The sequence below is a fragment of the Amaranthus tricolor genome, chromosome 8 (genome assembly GCF_026212465.1).
Source record: "Amaranthus tricolor cultivar Red isolate AtriRed21 chromosome 8, ASM2621246v1, whole genome shotgun sequence".
Classification (NCBI taxonomy): Eukaryota; Viridiplantae; Streptophyta; class Magnoliopsida; order Caryophyllales; family Amaranthaceae; genus Amaranthus; species Amaranthus tricolor.
Window position 1 is genome coordinate 18,463,482 of NC_080054.1, and position 20,075 is coordinate 18,483,556.

Genomic DNA, 20,075 nt, shown 5'->3' on the forward strand with positions numbered 1-20,075 from the left:
ATTTTAATAAATTTACGAATTTGCCTCTGAACTTAAAATTTCTTATATATACTCCAATCTCACTAAAATAACACCCTTATCACTCTTTAAACATTAAATTACAACATAAAATTCATGGATCAAAAGCTAAGAAATTCAAACCGCAAACAAATAATCGAGGTAATTTTCATTCGAATTTAATTAATCGTAAAAAAATAGTTATTATTATTATTATTATTATTATTATTATTATTATTATTGTTATTATTATTATTATTATTGTTATTGTTATTATTATTATTATTATTATTATTATTATTATTATTATTATTATTATTATTATTATTATTATTATTATTGTTATTGTTATTATTATTGATGTTATTATTTGTTTTATTATTATTGGTTTTAATTTTTTTTAAAATGTTATTATTATTACTCCCTCCGTTCTTTTTTGATCTTCCACATTACTATAACGGGTAGTTTCAAAAATTCTTCCACTTTAGAATACTTTTTATTTTTAGAAAGTTTTTATCCCATTTTTACCACTTAAACCCCCCCCCCCCCCTTTTCTTTTAGTGTACCCATTTTTTTATTTATAATTATTTTCTCTCTCATACTTTCAATACAATTATTACTTCAAACTACTATTTAATTAAAATAATATCCACTACAATCTCATACTTCCAATACAATCATTACTTCACACTACTATTTAATTAAAATAATACCCATTATAACCCAAAGATTCCATCTTCCTTAATATGTGTGAAAAACCAAAGTGGAAGATCAAAAAAGAACGAAGGGTGTATTATTTTCTTCTTCTTCTTCTTCTTATTATTATTATTATTATTATTATTATTATTATTATTATTTTATTATTACTGTTATTGTTATTATTGTTGTTGTTGTTGTTGTTGTTGTTGTTGTTGTTGTTGTTGTTATTATTATTATTAACTTAAATAATTTTTAATTTATACTCCCTCTGTTCTTATTTGATCTTCCACTTTGTGTTTTTCACACAAATTAAGGAAGATTAAGGAAGATGAAATCTTTGGTTGTAGTGGGTATATTTTAATTAAATAGTAGTGTGAAGTAATGATTGTATTGAAAGTATGAAAGATAAAATAATTATAAATAAAACTAAATGAAAAAAAAATTATGATTTATTAATGAAGAGAGAGAACTTTACATTTTGGAGGGAAATTAACAAACTTTCCAAATTAGGAAAATTTGGAGCTTCGCAAACAGAAATCAGCCCTTCATTCCAAAAAAAAGAGCCTTGTATTGGGCATTCTATAATTACATGGATTGACATTAATTTTTCATCAAATCTGAAATTACAAGCTTGTAATTCAAAAAAAATGACTTTACATATTCCTAATGACACTATATTAACAGCTCACAGAACAATAAACCAAAATCAAAAGCAAAACTTGTTCACACAGCCTCAAATCAGTAGCCAAAATTCTTCAAACAGTAAACCAAAATCAGTAGCTAACACTTATTCACACAGCCTCAAATCAGTGCCCAAAATTCTTCAAACAGTAAACCAAAATCAGTAGCCAACACTTATTCACACAGCCTCAAATCAGTAGCCAAAATTCTTCAAACAGTAAACCAAAATCAGTAGCCAACACTTATTCACACAGCCTCAAATCTGTAGCCAAAAATTGTTCATTAGCAACATTAGCCCTGCAAAACACGGACACGGCACTCAACTCGCGTGTCGGACACGGACACGCGAAAATCCGTGTCCGACACGCCAAATTAAGTGTCCAATATTTTAATATTTTTTCGGACACGTGGACACGGCACAAGGACACGCGACGGACACGGCAAGAGACACGGCAAGGACACGTGTGTTATTTAAAAAAAAAAAAAAAAAAAAAAAAAAAAAAAAACTGAATTCATAAGAATCAAACATCAATTCAGACACTCACCTTAACTAAAACCCTTCCAAGAAAAACCCAATAAAAATTTTCAAAGAAAAAATGAAAACCATCTTGAGTTCCATAAATTGGATTACCTTTTCTTGAAATGGGTAGCGAGATTGTTAGAGATGAACTTGTTAGAAAGAGAAAAAATGAGAGAAGTAAAACAGTAGGGAAGATGAGAACAAGAAAGAGTAAAAGAGTTAAAGAAAGAGGCCCCAGTTTTTTAGGGCACCTGTTTTGCCGCCCTTCCTGTCTAATCAAATATTTTGTGATGTTCAAAACAGATTCAATAATTTAATATTTATCTGACTTTAAAATTGACTTTGATTTTAACTTAAGATAAAAAATATAATTTTAAAATTAACATAGTCTTAAAGTTTATTTTAAAACTAATCAGAAATATTTGATTCGAAATATGGAGCCATTTGTTTGTTGAAAAACCTTAGAATTTTCTAGTTTGATGAGCAAATTGGGTTTAAAAATCTACGTGAAATAATGTTTAGTTTTGGTAAAAACTAGAAACATTATTTGATGAGCAAACTTGCTGTGATGGAGTTATAGCTGTGTAGTTAATTGACTTTGATTTCAATTCAATAAATTTGTTGGCGTTTTTAAAGTGTTTATGTTTTAAAAACCTAGAGTTATAACTGTGATGGAGTTATGTGATTTTTATGTTTTTAAAGTGTTTATTTACAAATATCAAATAAAAGATTGTAAAATTATCTTTAATTTGATATATTTATTATATTACCATTTTCTTGTCCCCGTGTCCGCCATTTTTAAGTTGGCGTTTTCCCGTACCCGTGTCGTGTCCGTGCCCGTTTTAGTGCAACCTAGCATTAGCCTTCAATGGCTTCAGGAATTGAAGATGAGCAACAGGGGGCTTGGTACTTTGGATTGAATTCATATGTTCCTGAGTATAGTTCTGAATCTTAAGAAGAGCCACAGAATGTGGAAGAAATAGGACTACAACAACAAAATCAGTATAAGCGAAGACTAACGAATGAGTTAAGGCAACTTATTTTGCAAGACTTATTGTCACTAAAAGTTTGTGACTCACTTTGTAACACCCCGAGATTTTAATAATGAAATTATTTAATATTTTAATAACTTTTAAAGATTTTACAATTATATTAAATTATTTCTGAATTAGTTTAATAAATTTCTTGCATACATGAATGTAAATGTTAACTTATATATATATATATTAAAAATATAGTTACGATTTCTTAAATAAAGAGGTTCAAATCAAAATAATTATTTTATTAATATGTGTGAGTACACAAAGGCGAGTCTCTTAGTTGAGCCTCGTAAGAAAATGAATTTAGATTTAATAAATAAATAAAACGTAATAATAATAATAATAATAATAATAATAATAATAATAATAATAATAATAATAATAATAATAATAATAATGAGTAGGAGGCTTTAAAACCCTACATGCCAAAAATCAGCCGCCACTCTCCTCTTCTTCTTTCTCTTCTTTCTTTCTCTCCTCCCTTTCCCCTTGCTGTGCCGCTAGCAGCTGGCTTCGATAAGCCACTCACGACCAGCAGCCACGACCACCAGCACAGGCACCAAGGACAGCAGCCGGCAGCACCTTCCCTTTCCCCTGCAGCAGTCGTGACTCCCCCAAGCAGCAGGCGGCAACAGCTGCGTTCTCGGAGGTGCCACAGCAGCAGCCGTGTCTGGCTGTCCACCTTCGTGCTCCACCACCACCACAACACCACCTATACCCTCACCCTTTTCTAGTTTCTCCATTGTAAGCCATATCTCTTTTATTCTCTAATTAATTTTCTAGTTTTAATTGGAGTTCTATTAAGTGTATTGAGTTTGATGTTGGTTTTGTATTAATTTCATTGAATCTTTTTGGTGAGTAAGAATTGGATTGATGAATTAAACATGTTTATAACTTAGGGTTTGAAGTGTGATTGAAATTATGGGTTGTGTGTTGATTTTTGTATTAGTTTCTTCGAATCTTAGTATGTGTAGTGATTAAATATGTTATCTTTGAACACGAAACGATTAGGGGTTGGATTTAGAAATGAAATTACTAATAATGTGTGTTTTATACTATATCTTGGTGATGATTGATTAAACTACTTTAAAAGTTGTTTTAAGATTGGTCGATTGGTTATTATTGTGAATAATTAGTAATGGTGAAGATGTTAGTTGACTATGGAAGTGATTTTTGATTGATTAAATTGAGAATAATAGCTACTAATTGTTGTGGTTTGATTGTTTTGAATTACAAATACCTTTATTAGGATGTTATCGAAGTTATAGATACATGATATTAGTAAGCTAAGAGCATGATGTCAACTTATCGTCGATGGTTGCTAAAGTTAATTGTCGTGTTGTTTTGACTATAGTTCTTATAGTTTTGGAGAATGAACAAATGATATCTCAACATGATAACTCTACGATTTGTCTTATCATTATATTAATGTTATATTAGAATTGTAAGATTTAGTTGTGATTAGTTATTTTTGGGTAACGCGAGCCGATATGCTCAAAATTAGTTAATGTAAAGGAACGATTCACACATAATTCTACTTTAAATGGATGGAAAGACTTATGTTGCGTTGAGTTGATGATTTTGACTTGTATTGAATGAGTTGTGTGCGTGCTAGAGTGATCGAAAACTCATGTTGAATGGGTGATGGCGGTTACTTGGATATTTAGTTTGTTATGTCAAGTAGTTAAGGGAACTTATTAGTTCTACTCATAACTTATATAGGTGCCTATTTCGTAAGAGGAAAGTAGAGCCTTAGTTGGGGTGATTTTGTGACTTTTGATCGTGCAGTGACGCTTGCAGGTACGTACACGCAGTAACGAACTCTTATACGCAATTTCTATTTAAGACATTATTGTTCATTGTAATACTATGCACTGCATCAAAATTGAGATACTAGCGAGTATGCCTTATACGAAACGCCGCCGATTAGGAAATTCTTGCGCTTAGAATAGTTATAGAGAATGAAAGTGTTAGTAGGAGGTGGGGACCACCCCTCTTATTTATTTAAGAATTAGATTATGCCTAATTGGAGTTAGAATGATTCCTTTATAAGTGAATTTTATATTCTATTGAGTGGCTCAGTGGGTTTTGGCGCGCTGCTATCCCAGGGAGCTCATTAATAGTTGAGAGTGGAAGTTATTCCCATCTGATAAGGTACTATATTATGATTAGCTGGCGTGACTTAACTGGATTATGTCCGATTGTTTCATTAGTCCCCTAGGTGAGGTTCGACGGGACCACCGTAAGGGGGGTATGAGCATGCTTGGGTCATTGGGCGCCGGGAGGCCGATAACGCCCCTTGACCGAGGTGTTACCATGCGGGCCTTGCAAACCCCAATATGGTGGCCTCTTCACTGGTTTAGTACCCCAGTGTGTTAGGTTTTACCCAAAGGTAGGACCCGAGAGGGTCAGCTGGAGGGGGCATGAGCTCATACTTTGCCAATGGGCGCCGGGAGGCCGATAACGCCCTTGGCCGTGTCACTATGCCAGGAAGTAGAGAAAAGATCCACAGATAGAAAACTATTCAGTGATAGAAAATTTATTCATTGATCGAAAGGTATTTATTGATAGTAGGTTCATTCTTTGGTAGAAAGCTTACGCGTTGATAAAACGTTTACTCTTTGATAGAATATTTACTCATTGATAGAACATCTACTTATTGATAGAATAGTTTATGCTAGCGAGAAGTGTGCCTAAGTTAAGTTACCTCAAGAATATTACGGACTACGATCAAACTTACCTTAAGATAGACAAGCTCTATAAGGTCATGCGTTAGGTATTCTTTTAATGCCTTGGTCGAGTTGATACTATACGTGTTTGCAGGAGTTATGTTTAAAAAGAGGAGCGTGAAGACCTGCATTCTACCCAAGAACACATGGTTCGGGTTAGAAAGCACATAGTGAAATTAAGAAGTATAAGTGGCCGATAAACGGTTACAACATGTGCTGGTGTCTTATGAAATCGTCTTATGTTGTTTTATAATATAATGTTATCTAGTAGTTGGCCTTATTATATTTGATGCTAGTTACTGACGTGTACATGTTTGTGTTTATGTTTGATTGTTGATGACTTTCTATGATTGTCCTGCTATGACACATTGGCCTTTGGTCTAATGTCGAGTAGCAGGAGGATCATAGACAAGCGTAGCAGGTACTGGAGCTTCTTATGTATTGCATTGCATTTGGGAAAAGTGATGAGGGCGAAGCATAACCTGTGTCCTTACCGTTATCTTTCGATTTTGAATCTCTTGTTATCTTTTGTAAATTTTGATTGTATATGTTTTGTTATGAGGCTTTGTGTCCTCCCACGTGTATTTGTATTTCCGCTGCGTAGTCTATAACTATGTATGGTTTTAAGGAGTTAAGTCTTTTTAAAACGCAAACGTCGACACTGGAACCACGATCCATGTTTGGCATGTTGATTTGAGAGGCCGGCGACGAATCATTCCGCCGTGACATAGTTTTGATAGGCCGTTAGTGCCTTTACTTTATTAGCTTCTTAATTAACTTTTGTTTTTCTACAAAGACGCACAGTTTTAAGGCAGATGCTGCCAAAATTTCCACTCACCTTTTTTTTAAAGTCAATAGTTAATGTTCATCTAAATTCATTTCCTTTTTCTTTTATGTAACACCCGAATTTCCTTCCGTCCTTTACGGTTTTGGTTTCGTTAAGAGGTCGGAAATTCTGGGGTGTTACACACTTTCTCATGGTACATTCAAACGCATAGCTCAAAAATACGGCTACACACATACAACCATCCGAGATTTATGGAAACGAGCAATACAAACCAAGGAACCAAACAAACCATACAATGTGGAATCCAAGTTCAAAAATTGTGGAAGAAAAAGAGTGGTCGTACCACCAAACTTACTTGAGTCTAGACCCATTGGCGAATGCACTTGCATTAGAGGTGTTGTAACATGTTTAAATTGGCACCGTCAACGGTGTGGAGGTTGATAAAAAGAGGCGAGATAAAGGCTCATTCAAATCCATTACACCCGGCTTTAACCGATGCCAACAAAATAAGGAGGGTGGAGTGGATTTTGAGCCTTATCCAAGAAGACATGATTCAAAGACACACGATTTACAAAGGAATGTACGATTATATTCACATTGACGAGAAGTGGTTTTATTTAACCAAGAAAACACAAAGGGTTTATTTAGCACACAAAGAAAAGGTCCCATATAGGGCAGCGAAGTCATCAAAGTTCATACCTAAGGCCATGTTCTTAGGGGCCGTTGCTAGGCCTAGATGGAATCGTTTTGGTCAATGTACGTTTGATGGGAAAATTGGAATTTTCCCTTTTTTTCCCTTTTATTAATATGGTGTCAGTACAAAGAGATTCAAAGAATCGACCAAGGAGTTCAATTGAAATTAAACCAACCGAATCAGTTAATCAAGAAGTTTATAGGAGTATGCTCATACAACAATTGATTTCGGCTATACTAAGAAAATGGCCAAGTGATGGACCTTCTATTATTTTTATTCAACAAGATAATGCAAGGGTTCATATCACAGACGATGATCCAATATGGCAACAACACAATAGGCAAGGGGGTTTAACTTTCATTCTTACTCAACAACCTCCAAATAGTCCGGATTGGAATATTCTAGACTTGGGTTTCTTTAGGAGCATGCAATCACTTATGCATAAAAAGATGCTCAAAAACGGTACAGAATTAATCACAGCAGTTGAGGATGCATTCGGAGAGTTACATCCAAAGACCTTAACTAATGTGTGGATCTCATTATAACACCATTTGAATGAGATTTTAAAAGTTAATGGGTCTAATGACTACATACAACCCCACTTTGGAAAGAAAGTTGAAGAAGACAATGGCAGGTTAAGGATTCAAGTGAGAATCCCAACACAATTGGTTAGAGAAGCTGTAGCTTTTCTTAACCCAAACAGGGATCAGCAACAAACACAAGCATTAACAGAAAATGAGGATGCTGCACAAACAACAGAGATCATTCAAGAAGCTTATGATCAGGCAGTTGAAGACACTCAAGGATGACAAACATGAAAGCCCCTCAGTTTATTTTGTTCAAATCATCATTAAAATTGTAGCTTTAAAAACTTAGGAGCAAACAATTGTTAATCACAACCCATGTTAATGATTAGCAAGTCACTCATTATTTTACATAATTTCAGAAAAAAAGCCCCCTGATTCTTCATAGAAGTTATGAAACCTCTCAGATTATAATTGATCATCAACAAATGAAGTATTTGAACATGCTAAAAAATCAAGTGACGGGTAATGGTTTACCAAATGCTACTCAACCAAGTAATCAAAGTAAATTTTTCAGAATTTAAAGGTTCAACAATTTGACATCACAGGGGCTTGTACACATAAAACCAACGACAAATTCATATCCTAAAACCAGCAACATAATACCAAAAGTAGAACAAAAAAAACCCCAAACCAGAAGAACACAATATCAACAACAACATATAAAAAATAAACGAAAAAACAAACATCAAACATAAATACAAGATCATCATAATCCAACATCAAACAACAACAGATAAAACCAGCTCCAATAATTTCAAATTTAATTAACAAAAAAAAAAACGAAAAATCAGAACAACCATACAATCATTAAGCACGTTTTTTGGGGTTCCATTTTGCCCTAGACGCAATAACATCTTCAAGAGTGTCAGGGACAACCAAATTGATGTCATCTTCTTCAAGTACCTTTTCAACAATAGGAGAAGTTGGTGGAGATTCATTATACACAGAAGTTGCATCATCTTCAAGTACCTTTTGATATGTCTCAAGATCTTTTTTTGACCACCTCAAAATTTCATTGGAGTAGGAATGGGAACGACCATTGAGGGAACAAGAACACAACTCACCATAATCGCATAGGCTGTCATAAAGATATGAAGGAATTGTGGAGTCACTCTTAGACTCGTTGTTTTCCAATGAAAATACTTAAAGATTCAACAGGAAGTTAATGGAGGATTCAAGAACATGGGGAAAGAATAGGGGGCTTAAATTTCGAACCTTTGCCAGAACAAACAAAACGAACCTCAAAATGATGAGAATAAACCGATCTACATTTTAATGCAGTTAAAATGCACTAAAAATGAAGAAGAAACAGGGGGAAAAGCCATGAAAATGGCGTTCATGAAGAGAGAGAATGGATCGTTTAAGAGGAAGAAGGAAGAAATGACCGTTCATGAAGGCAGTAGGCGTCATAATGAAAAATGCAAAGACCAAGAATGAGTAATAAATGTATCTGGATGATTCCAGGTACATTAAGATAAAAGAGGGTATTTTAAGGGGTAAAAGTGGGATAAAAACTTTTCAAAAATAGAAAGTATTCTAAAGTGGAAGAACTTTTGAAACTACCCGTTATAGTAATGTGGAAGATCAAAAAAGAACGGAGGGAGTAATATTAATAATATAAATTATAAATTATTTAAATTAATAATAATAATAATAATAATAATAATAATAATAATAATAATAATGATAATAATAATAATAATAATAATAATAATAATAATAATAATAATAATAATAACAATAATAACAATAATAATAATAATAATAATAATAATAATAATAATAATAATAATAATAACAATAATAACAATAATAAAAAAAAAAAATAATAATAATAATAATAATAAGAAAATAATAATATTAATAATATAAATTATAAATTATTTAAATTAATAATAATAATAATAATAATAATAATAATAATAATAATAATATTATAATAATAATAATAATATAAATTATAATAACAATAATTATAAAAATAATAATAATAATATAAATTACTAAATAAATAAATAAATAAAATAAAAATAAAAAAATTGGGTCGCGTGCGACTGAACCACGGATGAGTCGCACAAAATGTGGAACTGGACCGCGGTTCAGTCGCACGTTTTGTGCGACTCATCCGTGGTTCAGTCGCACATTTTTTGCGACTTTAATTTTTTTTTAAAAGAAAAACACCCATTCGAATCGATTAAAGTACATACCCAATCGGATTTGTAATCGCTTTCGTTAGCCATTGTATATCGATTCCAACTTTTAGCTTGTTTAAAGTCAAAGAACATTTTTAGAGAGATATTACCGTATTTGAGTTCGTATATTATTCATGGGTGCTACTGAAAATTCAATATATATAGGGCTGACTTTTTATTTAATGTTTTTAAAGTGATAATAGTGTTATAATTGAGATTTAAGTGTGTTAAACATATTTAAAGTCCAGGGGCATTTTCGTCATTTCATTAAGGAAGGGGTGGCGATAAAATGAAAAGGGGTGGCGATGAATAATAATGCCCTACAATTATTCTTATTCTTCACTTATGTGTTTGTTTTAAATTCTATCTTTTAAAGTAGGTCTGCTCATCAATTTAAGAATTCGCACTTAACTCCGTCTTCCGATAGTAATATATTCTAAAATTCAGATATTTTGATTCAATAAGAGCGATGGTCTAATATAATGGTCAAGATAAGAGTTGTCTTTCAGCTTTAAGGGTACACCTCAATTAAATAATCAGTGTTCTTCCTGAGATTTCATGTACCCTAGGCAAAAGGAAAAGATGAGGCTTTTTATAGAAATTCTAATACGTAATCTTAAAACAAATTAAAAATAAAGATGTTTATAAAAATTTGAATTCTTTGTATAGGATACAAACTAATTTTCCTATGGTTGTTAGGTTCTTGAACTATTAAAAATTAAGAAGCAAAAATATTTTCATAAAGATATTACAATGAGCTCGAAAACACTAATGAGATAATTAGCAATGATCATAATGTCTATAATCACATCTTAGTTGATATCTAATAATTTTTGTAAACTCTCAATCGTAACTAAGAGACCAATAACAAGCTTAATCATAGTTTATTTAAAGAAATTTAGAAAAATTTAAATTGTATAAATTATATAGTTTCAATTAAAATTACATTTTCTAGAACACAAATTTTTACTTGAGACTGGCTTTATAAAAGATGCGTCTTAATGGGTCGGCCCATTATTACTTAAAAAAACAACTACAAAAAAAACGTGCGCTATGTAATTCTAGTTGGAGTTGGTGTTACAACCTATTGAAATTGGTATTGTAACCTATTAGAGTTTGTATTATAACGTATTAAAGTTGGTATTTAGAGTTAGTATTATAACTCATTAAAGTTGGTATTTAGAATTGGTATTATAACCTATTTGGAATTGGTGTTATAACCTATTGAAGTTCATAATATAACCTATTAGAGTTGGTATTTCAACCTATTAAAGTTGGTTATAATACCAACTCTAATAGGTTATAATAGGTTAAAGTGCCAACTTCAAATACCAACTTTAGTAGGTTATATTACCAACTCGAATAGGTTATAATACCAATTTCAATAGGTTACCAACTCCAAATAGGTTATAATACCAACTTCAATAGGTTATATCACCAACTCCAAATAGGGTCAAATGCACGAGTTAGTTTTTACGTTTTTCTCTTTTTTTTAATTGTTGGGTCTGGGCCTGGAGAACAATCTCTTATAAAGGCGGTCTCTCGGAAGAGGTGTTGTTCTTAGAAAAGTTTCCTATTGTCAGACAAATGACAGCTATTGTCTATTAATCTTATATTCCCCTAATTATTCTACAGCAATAAAATTATAATTGTCCAACTCACTCGTTATTCACTCTTTTAGTTCTTTTGAATATATTTAAATTTTTTAATTGTATAAAAGTTAATAAATCAGATTCTTAGAATATAAGGTCTAGGGCCATTGCCCCACTTACCTTGGCTTAGATATGGGCCTATAAATAATATCTTAGTAGTAATTCTACTTTTTAATTGCTCACACTTAATTTTATGAGTCAAATCTTATTGAATATATTTTCACTACTTTCGATTTTGGAAACAGTATTTAAAAAAATTTTCTTTCACCTCTAACTTGATAATGTCTCTGTTTTTCTCATTTGTAATAAAATGACACTAAATGTACTATGTCTTACCCCGTCATAAATTCATAATAACAGTCGTGGGCTCGTGGCAGTGCCAGGCCTGGCATTTATGAGCTTTAGGAAATAAAAATGAGCCCTTTTTATAAAGGGTTGATTTTGGTCTTAAACGGGTGTTTGGCAAAAAGTATAGTTATAATATTACACGCAATGTATTACATCCTACATGAGAACTGAGAACATGCAGAAGAAACGCGAAGCAGAAGAAGGAGAAGAAGAAAGCAAAAGGAAAACAGAAGAAGAAAGAACTCAGAGGAAAAATAAGAAAATGATTTTATTTTTATTTTATCTTACTTATCCAAATACAAAAGGCACCCAATACAATATATATACAATTACATTATATTCAACACCCCCCCCTCAAGCTGGGGGTGGAAACATTCCCAGCTTGAATAGAAGAGACTTGAAGTGTGTTGGAGGTAAAATCTTTGTGACCACATCAGCTAATTGGTTTTGAGTAGGTAAATAAGTTAATTGAATAAGCCCTTCCATGAGCTTGTCTCTTGTGAAATGGCAATCGATCTCAAAGTGTTTTGTCCTTTCATGGTATACTGGATTTTTGGCTATTTGTATTGCGGATTGATTATCACAGTGTAGGGTAACTGGTTTTAATGAAGTGACATTAAGTTCTTCAAGCAAGTTGACGAGCCAGGTGATTTCTGAAGTTATTGATCTTAGAAAAATCGTGGCTCTGATACCATGAGAACATGCAGAAGAAACGCGAAGCAGAAGAAGGAGAAGAAGAAAGCAAAAGGAAAACAGAAGAAGAAAGAACTCAGAGGAAAAATAAGAAAATGATTTTATTTTTATTTTATCTTACTTATCCAAATACAAAAGGCACCCAATACAATATATATACAATTACATTATATTCAACAAGAACATTGATGCATTAACATATTGGTTGCACTCTAAATCCTCTAGGCAAATGCCTACCTTACATAGAATTAGGAACGACCTTGAATCGTAATTTAGCGTTTAGAGTTTAGAAAACATAGCTTAGAATTGAGGGTAAAGGTAGGGATGACAATTCAGTCCGAATCCGACCCTAGTCCGACTCGACCCGAAGAAAATAATTCGATTCGAGTTCGAGGAAAAAGTTATTGACTTCAACTCCGAGTTTACAATCCGAGTCCGAGTTAGAGACAGACCGGAGCTGGACCTTATTAAAAATTCGACACTTCGACCCGACTTCAACCTTGAAGGAAATTCGACTTTAAATTTGACTTTTACCCACAATATTTTGTTTCCTTTTACACTTTAGACGTGACTAATTCAAGCTCTTTCATATACTAATTGTAATTTTCGATTTTGAAAAACTATTTGGTATTTTTATTTAGATTAATCAATCAAAATACGACAAATCAGATCAAAAGAAATAAAATATGCCAAATCAAAATGCGAGAAATTTTTGTTAAATTGTAGTAGTAGGACTGTTTCTCTTGTTAAACTTCAATTCAAAGTACATATTTTTTTATTAAATTGTATTTGAAAAATATATTTGTTAATTTTGTATGCTTTAAAATCATTAGTACAATATTACAACGATAAACTTTGATAATAATCTGACTTTGTTGGAGGACTGAGAGTCCGAGTCGAGGCAAACTTGGAGTATGCATAATTCGACTCCGAGTGGAGGTGGATTGAAAAAAAAAGTCCGACTATTATCCGGAACAAAGTCGGAGTATGTATAATCTAAGCCGAGTCGAATCCATTGCCAATAGCGATGTTATTTTTATTAGATTAATCCATGTACATTTATTGTGTTAAATTGATTATTTAAAGTGATCAATCAGAGAAATAAACTAATACAAGACGAATTAAAATATTAAATTCTAAAAAGTTGGATTGGAATTGCCGTAAGTTTTTTGTTTAAGATTAGATCGGTTTAGAGTTAAGTTATAAGGTTGACCCGGCTAGATACCATCTCTAATTGCATTTTTTCAAATTTTATTTAAAAATTTATCTATGTTTTAAACTCGAGATGAAATGATGGACTCTAAAGTAGTAATTATTTGTTGTAAATTTAAATATAAGAATAAAAATTAATATTTTATGTCTAGTTATTGATTAGTAAAGTTATTAATTGACAAAATTTGTTATAAATTTAGGTGCAAACTAACAAAAAAACAAAAAAACACAAGAAATGACTTGTAATTTTATTTTTTGCGTGAAGTTATTCGGAAAAACAAACAAAAAAAATTACTTAGCATAATACAAATATTCTATAGAAAAGTATACCCCTCAAGATTTTAATTAATTTTAGCATGTCTTCTTTTGATTTCTTTCCAAGCAATCATGTTAGGAGTTATTAACAAATTTTGCTTTAACAATTTGCTTATAAATTTATAATTTACATTAGAGCGGTCTTCAAAAAATGTAGGGTCTCTGTACAAAATTTTTATTTTCTGCCTTATTTATAGTAAATATATTTATTCTATTAATAATTTTAAAATATTTTTATTTTTATTAACTTTTTCATGTACAGAAGAAAGAGAAGATCCTATATAATTGATCACCTTGCACACCCCTCAAAGCTTGTGATTTACATTTCCTCCATTTTCTAGTATTGTTCACATCGATATAACATCTTTCGTCAATCATTCAGGTCTAACTGTCTAACCATCAAAGTGTAACGATTCCCTCAACCTCATTGCTAACAAAATTGAAGGAATTTTTAAAATCAAGATCAAAATAATTGAGAAATTCTATATATTGACTTTTAAGTTTATGGCATTTTAATTTACGGGATTTTTTTAAATTTTTAACTTTTTCACTTGATAAGAAAAAGGTTAAGATTTTTTAAAATTTACGTTTTTATTAACTATTAAAATAACTTTTTTCATAAAAACATAAGTCACGCACCATCATTTAACATATTTTTCGAAAATTTTTTTGAAATGAGCATTTAATTTATCGAAGAACTTATAATCTTTTGTCTACTACATAAAAGTTGAATGCTCCAAGTCATGATGCAGATAAAAAAAAGGTTTGCTTACACATGAAAAAATTAAAATTTCAAAGTTACCCCATAAAATTTTCCAAAATAATTTCTTACAAGCTAGACAGGAAAGGATTGATTTTTTAATATTTGATGAAGATCTAACCCTATCATAAGAGTGTAAGAGAAATAAAAATTCCTAACTAATCACCTTGATTTATAAATCACCACAGAAAGACAAAAAGAATAATAATAAATTAAAAAAAACCAAAAAAATATATTAAAATAACAAAACTCTCATCCTATCAAATCTTACCACATAAGAGTTGTTTGTTATTTTCACAAATAATCGTTAATAACTAAAACCTTCTCTAACAGAAAATTTTAAACAACAAAATTGGGAAAACTAACACAGTTTATCATCTAAGACGGTCTCCTATAAGATGATCATGAAATAGTTAAATAGGCAAGCTAAAATTATTGAATATATCAACTTTTGCACATAATATATTTTCTCTAATTATTTAATATTTAATATTTTATTATATTTTAAATATTAAAATTGACACTTTAATTTAAAGTCCTTAAATAGATCTATCTCACTCTAATACGTTGTCATACAAAAATTATAAGGGAATTATTATTTGTCGCCACTTTTTTCATTTTATCGCCACCCCCCTTCTAACAAAATTACCATATTACCCCTACATTAAAAAAAAATTACAAAAATGCCACTTAAGTTAAAAAATGTTTAAGAAATGTAAATGGCACTTAATAACATTGTTATCGCTTAATAACATTATTATCGGAATTATATATATATTGAATTTTCAGAGGCTTTATGGTAGTATATTCGAATTCAAACACGATACATTCTCTCTAAAAACTCTCTAAAAACAATACGTAAAGTTAAACAAGCTAGAACTCTAGATCGAACATCAATGGCATACCAAGACGTGCATGATAACGATCCGGTAAGTAATTAATCGGTTGGATTTTTGCAAAAAAAAAAAAAAAAGGAACGAAGTCGCACAAACCAGTCGCACAAAACGTGCGACTGGGAGTCGCACGTTTTGTGCGACTGGCTTGTGCGACTGCTTCATAATTATTATTTTTTTTTGTATTTGAATAAAAAAAAAATAAATAAATAGAAGTCGCACAAAACGTGCGACTGTGCGTCGCACGTTTTGTGCGACTGTGCGTCGCACGTTTTGTGCGACTTCTATTTATTTATTTATTTTTTTTAACTTCGAATTATAAAATTTATTTTGTTTAATTAAATTATTTATTTTGATCTATTGTTGTGCTATAATAATGGTATTTTATTATAATTATTTTGTAGAAATAATTATTTTTTAAGTTATTATTATTTTGATATATTATGATAATGTTATTATAATTATTATTTGCAAGACTTTGAAAATTTAGGAGATAATATAGATTATTCTGATAGATTTGTTACCGATAGAGAATTTGATTCTGTAGATGATTTACATACTTGGGCTAATGAGATAGCACTAACAATTGGATTTCAATTTACACGTGCTTCATATAAAAAAAAAGAAGGGCGTTCTAGAGTGAGTCTGTACTTAAGATGTCACCGTTACGATAAAAGAAGTGTTGATTTGCATAACTTAGACAATGCTCCCCGACCAGGTTCCAAAAGTAGGGGTTGTGGGTGTAAATTTATGATTTTAGGAACTAGTCGTAACCCAAAGGAAAGACCTTGGACGGTTAGAGTGTTTCCTGGTGAAAAAGGAATATATAACCACCCGTTCTTCATGTACATAGATGGTCAAATAAGAGTAAATAGGATGACTGTGGATATCAGGCAGCACATACGAGATCTAAGTGCAACTGGCATGCAACCAGCATTTATAATGTCTTCAATTAGAAGAAATTTTCCTCGTTTTTATGCTAGTATGAATCAAATTTACAATGAGAGACAGTCAATCAGGAGAGAAGAGATGGATGGTAGGACTCCTCTTCAACACTGTCTGTATATGGCCACGGAGCATAATTATGTAGTTTGGAGGGACTTGGATAGTGAGGATCAGTTGACTAGATTATTGATTGCAAATCCAACTTCTATCCAGATGCTACGTTCGTGGCCCCATGTTGTGTTGATAGACACAACGTACAAAACGAATAAGCAAAAGTGGCCCCTTTGCGAAATCATTGGAATGACGCCAACGAATCATAATTTCTTGGTTGCATTATGTTTGATGCGAGATGAGGCGGCTGTGTCTTATTCTTGGGTGTTGGAGAGGTTGAGGGATATTTACGGGACAGTGCAGACGCCGGATATAATCGTAACGGATCGGGATGAGGGTTTGTCTGCAGCTATTCATGCTGTCTTTCCAGGTAAACATGTTTTAATTATTAATTATCGTCGATCTATGTATTATATATTTCTGAATTAATTTTATATTTATGTTTAATGCAGATGTACGACATCTATTATGCGTATGGCATATTGGCAATGACGTGGAGAACATGGTCGATAAATTGTGTGGCGGCAAGAAAAATCAACAGGGCCAGTTATTCAGGCAAACAAAATGGAACCCCTTGGTTAACAGTATGACGATCGCCGATTTTGAAAACAGATGGGAAGGGATTGTGTCCACTTGGTCGACTAGGAACCGGAGAGTGGTGCAATATTTGGCAGGAACATGGATTCCTCACAAAGAGAAATTTGTGCGTGCGTGGACGAATGATTGTTTGCACTTGGGTAACCAGACTACCAGTAGAGTTGAAAGTCAACACTCTTCGTTCAAGTACTACTTGGGTAGCGGTAATAGCTCATTCGATACGCTGTTTAAAAGGGCGCACGCACAAATTACGAATCAACAATCAAAAATAAGACAAGCTCTTGAGGAATCTAAGGATTCCATTTCAAGGACGTCGCGACTAAATTTTCTACGACCGTTGTATCGTCATGTTTCTATATTTGCCTTGGAACTATTGATGATGGAGCACAACCGGATGCTAACCCTGGGCAGTTGTCTTTTAGAAAAATGCGGTTGTGTCATTCAAATAACCCACGGATTACCATGCGCGTGTTACTGTTACTTGTCTATCAGGTCTAATGGTGCTTTGTACTTGGACGATATACATCCGTTTTGGAAAACGTTAAAGTATTTAGATGCAGAAGAAGACGCCAACGAAGAAGTACGGCACGCAAACGCCGATGATAAAGAGTACTTTCAATCGTTGGTGGATGAAGTTTTAAAATCCGACCCCTCAGTACTACGACGCGTCTCTCAGGTACTTGAACATGAGCTACACCCCGATGGTGACGACATACCTGAGCCCGAAGCAAGTCCACCGAGGAAAGGAAGACCAATGACAAGCAGAACCTTGAGGAGAAACAAAAGTGCGTTTGAGTACAGTAGATCGTCCTCAAGGGGTCGCGGATCAAGATCATCATCACGCGGGAGATCCAATGGTAGAACAAGCAGCCGGTGCATCAATCGTCAGTTGGAATTAACTTCAGTTTCAACTTATCAGGTACCCTTATTTCTTTTCATTTAATCTTATATGTTTTATATCAATATTGGCGTAATGATATATTGTTATTTTTTCAGATGGTGCAGCAGGTCGTGATTTTTCACTTTTTCCGTGGCCAGATCACATTCCATTTATTCTTCCCCCATATCTGTTTGATTGGATTGATGTTATAGGTGACGGTAATTGTGGATTTAGAGCTATTGCCGCCACAGAGTTAGGGGGTGAGGAAGCATGGCCTCTGTTACGACGTGCAATGAGTTTGGAAATGGAAACGCATAGAGAACAATATGCACGCTTATATTTATCAGCAGATTCGGTGGAGGAAGCTATATTCAGGCAACATCTCTGCCCTTGTCTTGTTCGGCATGTCAGCTTGACGCGGATGGGGGCGGAAGGCTGGGAAGTACTCGTAAATCCATGTCTGCAACAGTGTCAGACAACCAGCAATAGTCTTGCACCCAGTCCTTGTCGCCATACCCAGTTGGCGATACATGTGAGCAAGCGTCACTGCACCCCAAGCAATATCAGCCTGATCAGCGGTAACAGTAACAACAGGGTGAGGAGCATCCCGACTCTAGTCTTATCCACGAGCAACGTGGAACCTACTATAGCCATGTAGTAGGCGGTACGTTGAGTATCCATAGACTGAGAACGGTGGCATAGCTGCAACATTGCACCAACATTAATGCTGCCGCTTGTGAAGTGCCCCTTCGCACGCAGCTCCGACAATGGCATACCAAAAAGGCCAACCGTCAATGCCAATTCCCAAGATGCGTTGCACGTCGTGCAACATTATGGTCATCTCCCCCCACGGCATGTGGAAGGTGTTGGTGTCAGGCTGCCACCTTTCCACAAATGCCGTATTAAGAGCACTGTCGATGTGCTGGTGCATTATATACGGCAGCCGACCAAGGGGAGTACTAGGTAACACTCTGTACAATTCATCAGACATGTCCTGAAGTCTAATGATTGAATCCAACGTTTTCTTCCGAGCACGACATTCCAAAATCGGAGGGGTGCGCTCCGATCCCTCAAATATAGCCTTTGCTACGTGCCCACCGTAGCTGGGTATTAAAGTAGTATCAACAGGGCCCCCGGGCTGGGCTGATGTGATTAACCAGTCCGTGTCCGCGGACTGCGATCGCCTCCTCCCCCGTGGAGCCGCATCCTCAGCCTGGCTTACTCCTGCCTGATCAGAAGTGCCACTCGAGCCCTGCCCTCTAATCTTGAACTTAATAGCATGGCCTCTTACGATCGTCTAATCAATAGGATGACATGCAGACTCATCCTGACCAAGAGACTCTTCCCGACTAAGAGACTCGTCGTAATCAGTATCATCGTCACCTGAGCCGACCGTATGACTATGTAGGCTACTTTGGCGCTCAAAGCGACTACGCACTTGCTCTAGGGTACTTGAACGTTGGGCCTGACTATGTATGGCCGCTTGTTCTTGCCTTGCTCGCCTTGCAGATCCCGTAACCCCCCTCTCATGGGGATCACCTCTCAGTAAAGTAAGCCTAGATCTATTGCCGCTTAATAAACCTCTAAAAAACCCTTTTCCTTTACCTTGATTTCCAGCCATTTACTAGAATTTTCATAATTTAAATTGTACAACATTTTAAATTACTTAAAATCAAATAAATTAAAAACAAGCAACACGTAAAATATTTCACATTTACAAACAATTAAACAATTATTATATTC

General features: G+C 33.5%; 2 protein-coding genes across 2 annotated transcripts; both read left to right on the top strand.

Annotated features, from left to right (window-relative positions):
• Positions 1 to 6,857: 6,857 nt before the first annotated feature.
• On the top strand, positions 6,858 to 7,956 carry LOC130821612 (uncharacterized). The gene is made up of 3 exons (XM_057687401.1): positions 6,858 to 7,209; positions 7,271 to 7,674; positions 7,759 to 7,956. Exons 1-3 carry the CDS (start codon positions 6,858 to 6,860, stop codon positions 7,954 to 7,956), a joined length of 954 nt encoding a protein of 317 aa, XP_057543384.1.
• An 8,719-nt stretch (positions 7,957 to 16,675) lies between these two features.
• Positions 16,676 to 19,685, top strand: LOC130821613 (protein FAR1-RELATED SEQUENCE 2-like). Its single transcript, XM_057687402.1, has 3 exons — positions 16,676 to 17,225; positions 17,308 to 17,513; positions 19,641 to 19,685. The coding sequence occupies exons 1-3, from the start codon at positions 16,676 to 16,678 to the stop codon at positions 19,683 to 19,685; spliced, it is 801 nt and encodes a 266-aa protein (XP_057543385.1).
• Positions 19,686 to 20,075: the final 390 nt, after the last annotated feature.

What these genes read in the sequence shown, in the direction of transcription:
- LOC130821612 (XM_057687401.1), top strand. Translation starts at nt 6,858, where the DNA reads ATGTTTAAATTGGCACCGTCAACGGTGTGGAGGTTGATAAAAAGAGGC. An exon ending in ATGGAATCGTTTTGGTCAAT is followed by an intron (nt 7,210 to 7,270) that starts GTACGTTTGATG and finishes ATATGGTGTCAG; the next exon opens with TACAAAGAGATTCAAAGAAT. An exon ending in ATCCAAAGACCTTAACTAAT is followed by an intron (nt 7,675 to 7,758) that starts GTGTGGATCTCA and finishes CACTTTGGAAAG; the next exon opens with AAAGTTGAAGAAGACAATGG.
- LOC130821613 (XM_057687402.1), top strand. Translation starts at nt 16,676, where the DNA reads ATGACTGTGGATATCAGGCAGCACATACGAGATCTAAGTGCAACTGGC. An exon ending in TATTCATGCTGTCTTTCCAG is followed by an intron (nt 17,226 to 17,307) that starts GTAAACATGTTT and finishes TGTTTAATGCAG; the next exon opens with ATGTACGACATCTATTATGC. An exon ending in CGACTAGGAACCGGAGAGTG is followed by an intron (nt 17,514 to 19,640) that starts GTGCAATATTTG and finishes TCTAATCAATAG; the next exon opens with GATGACATGCAGACTCATCC.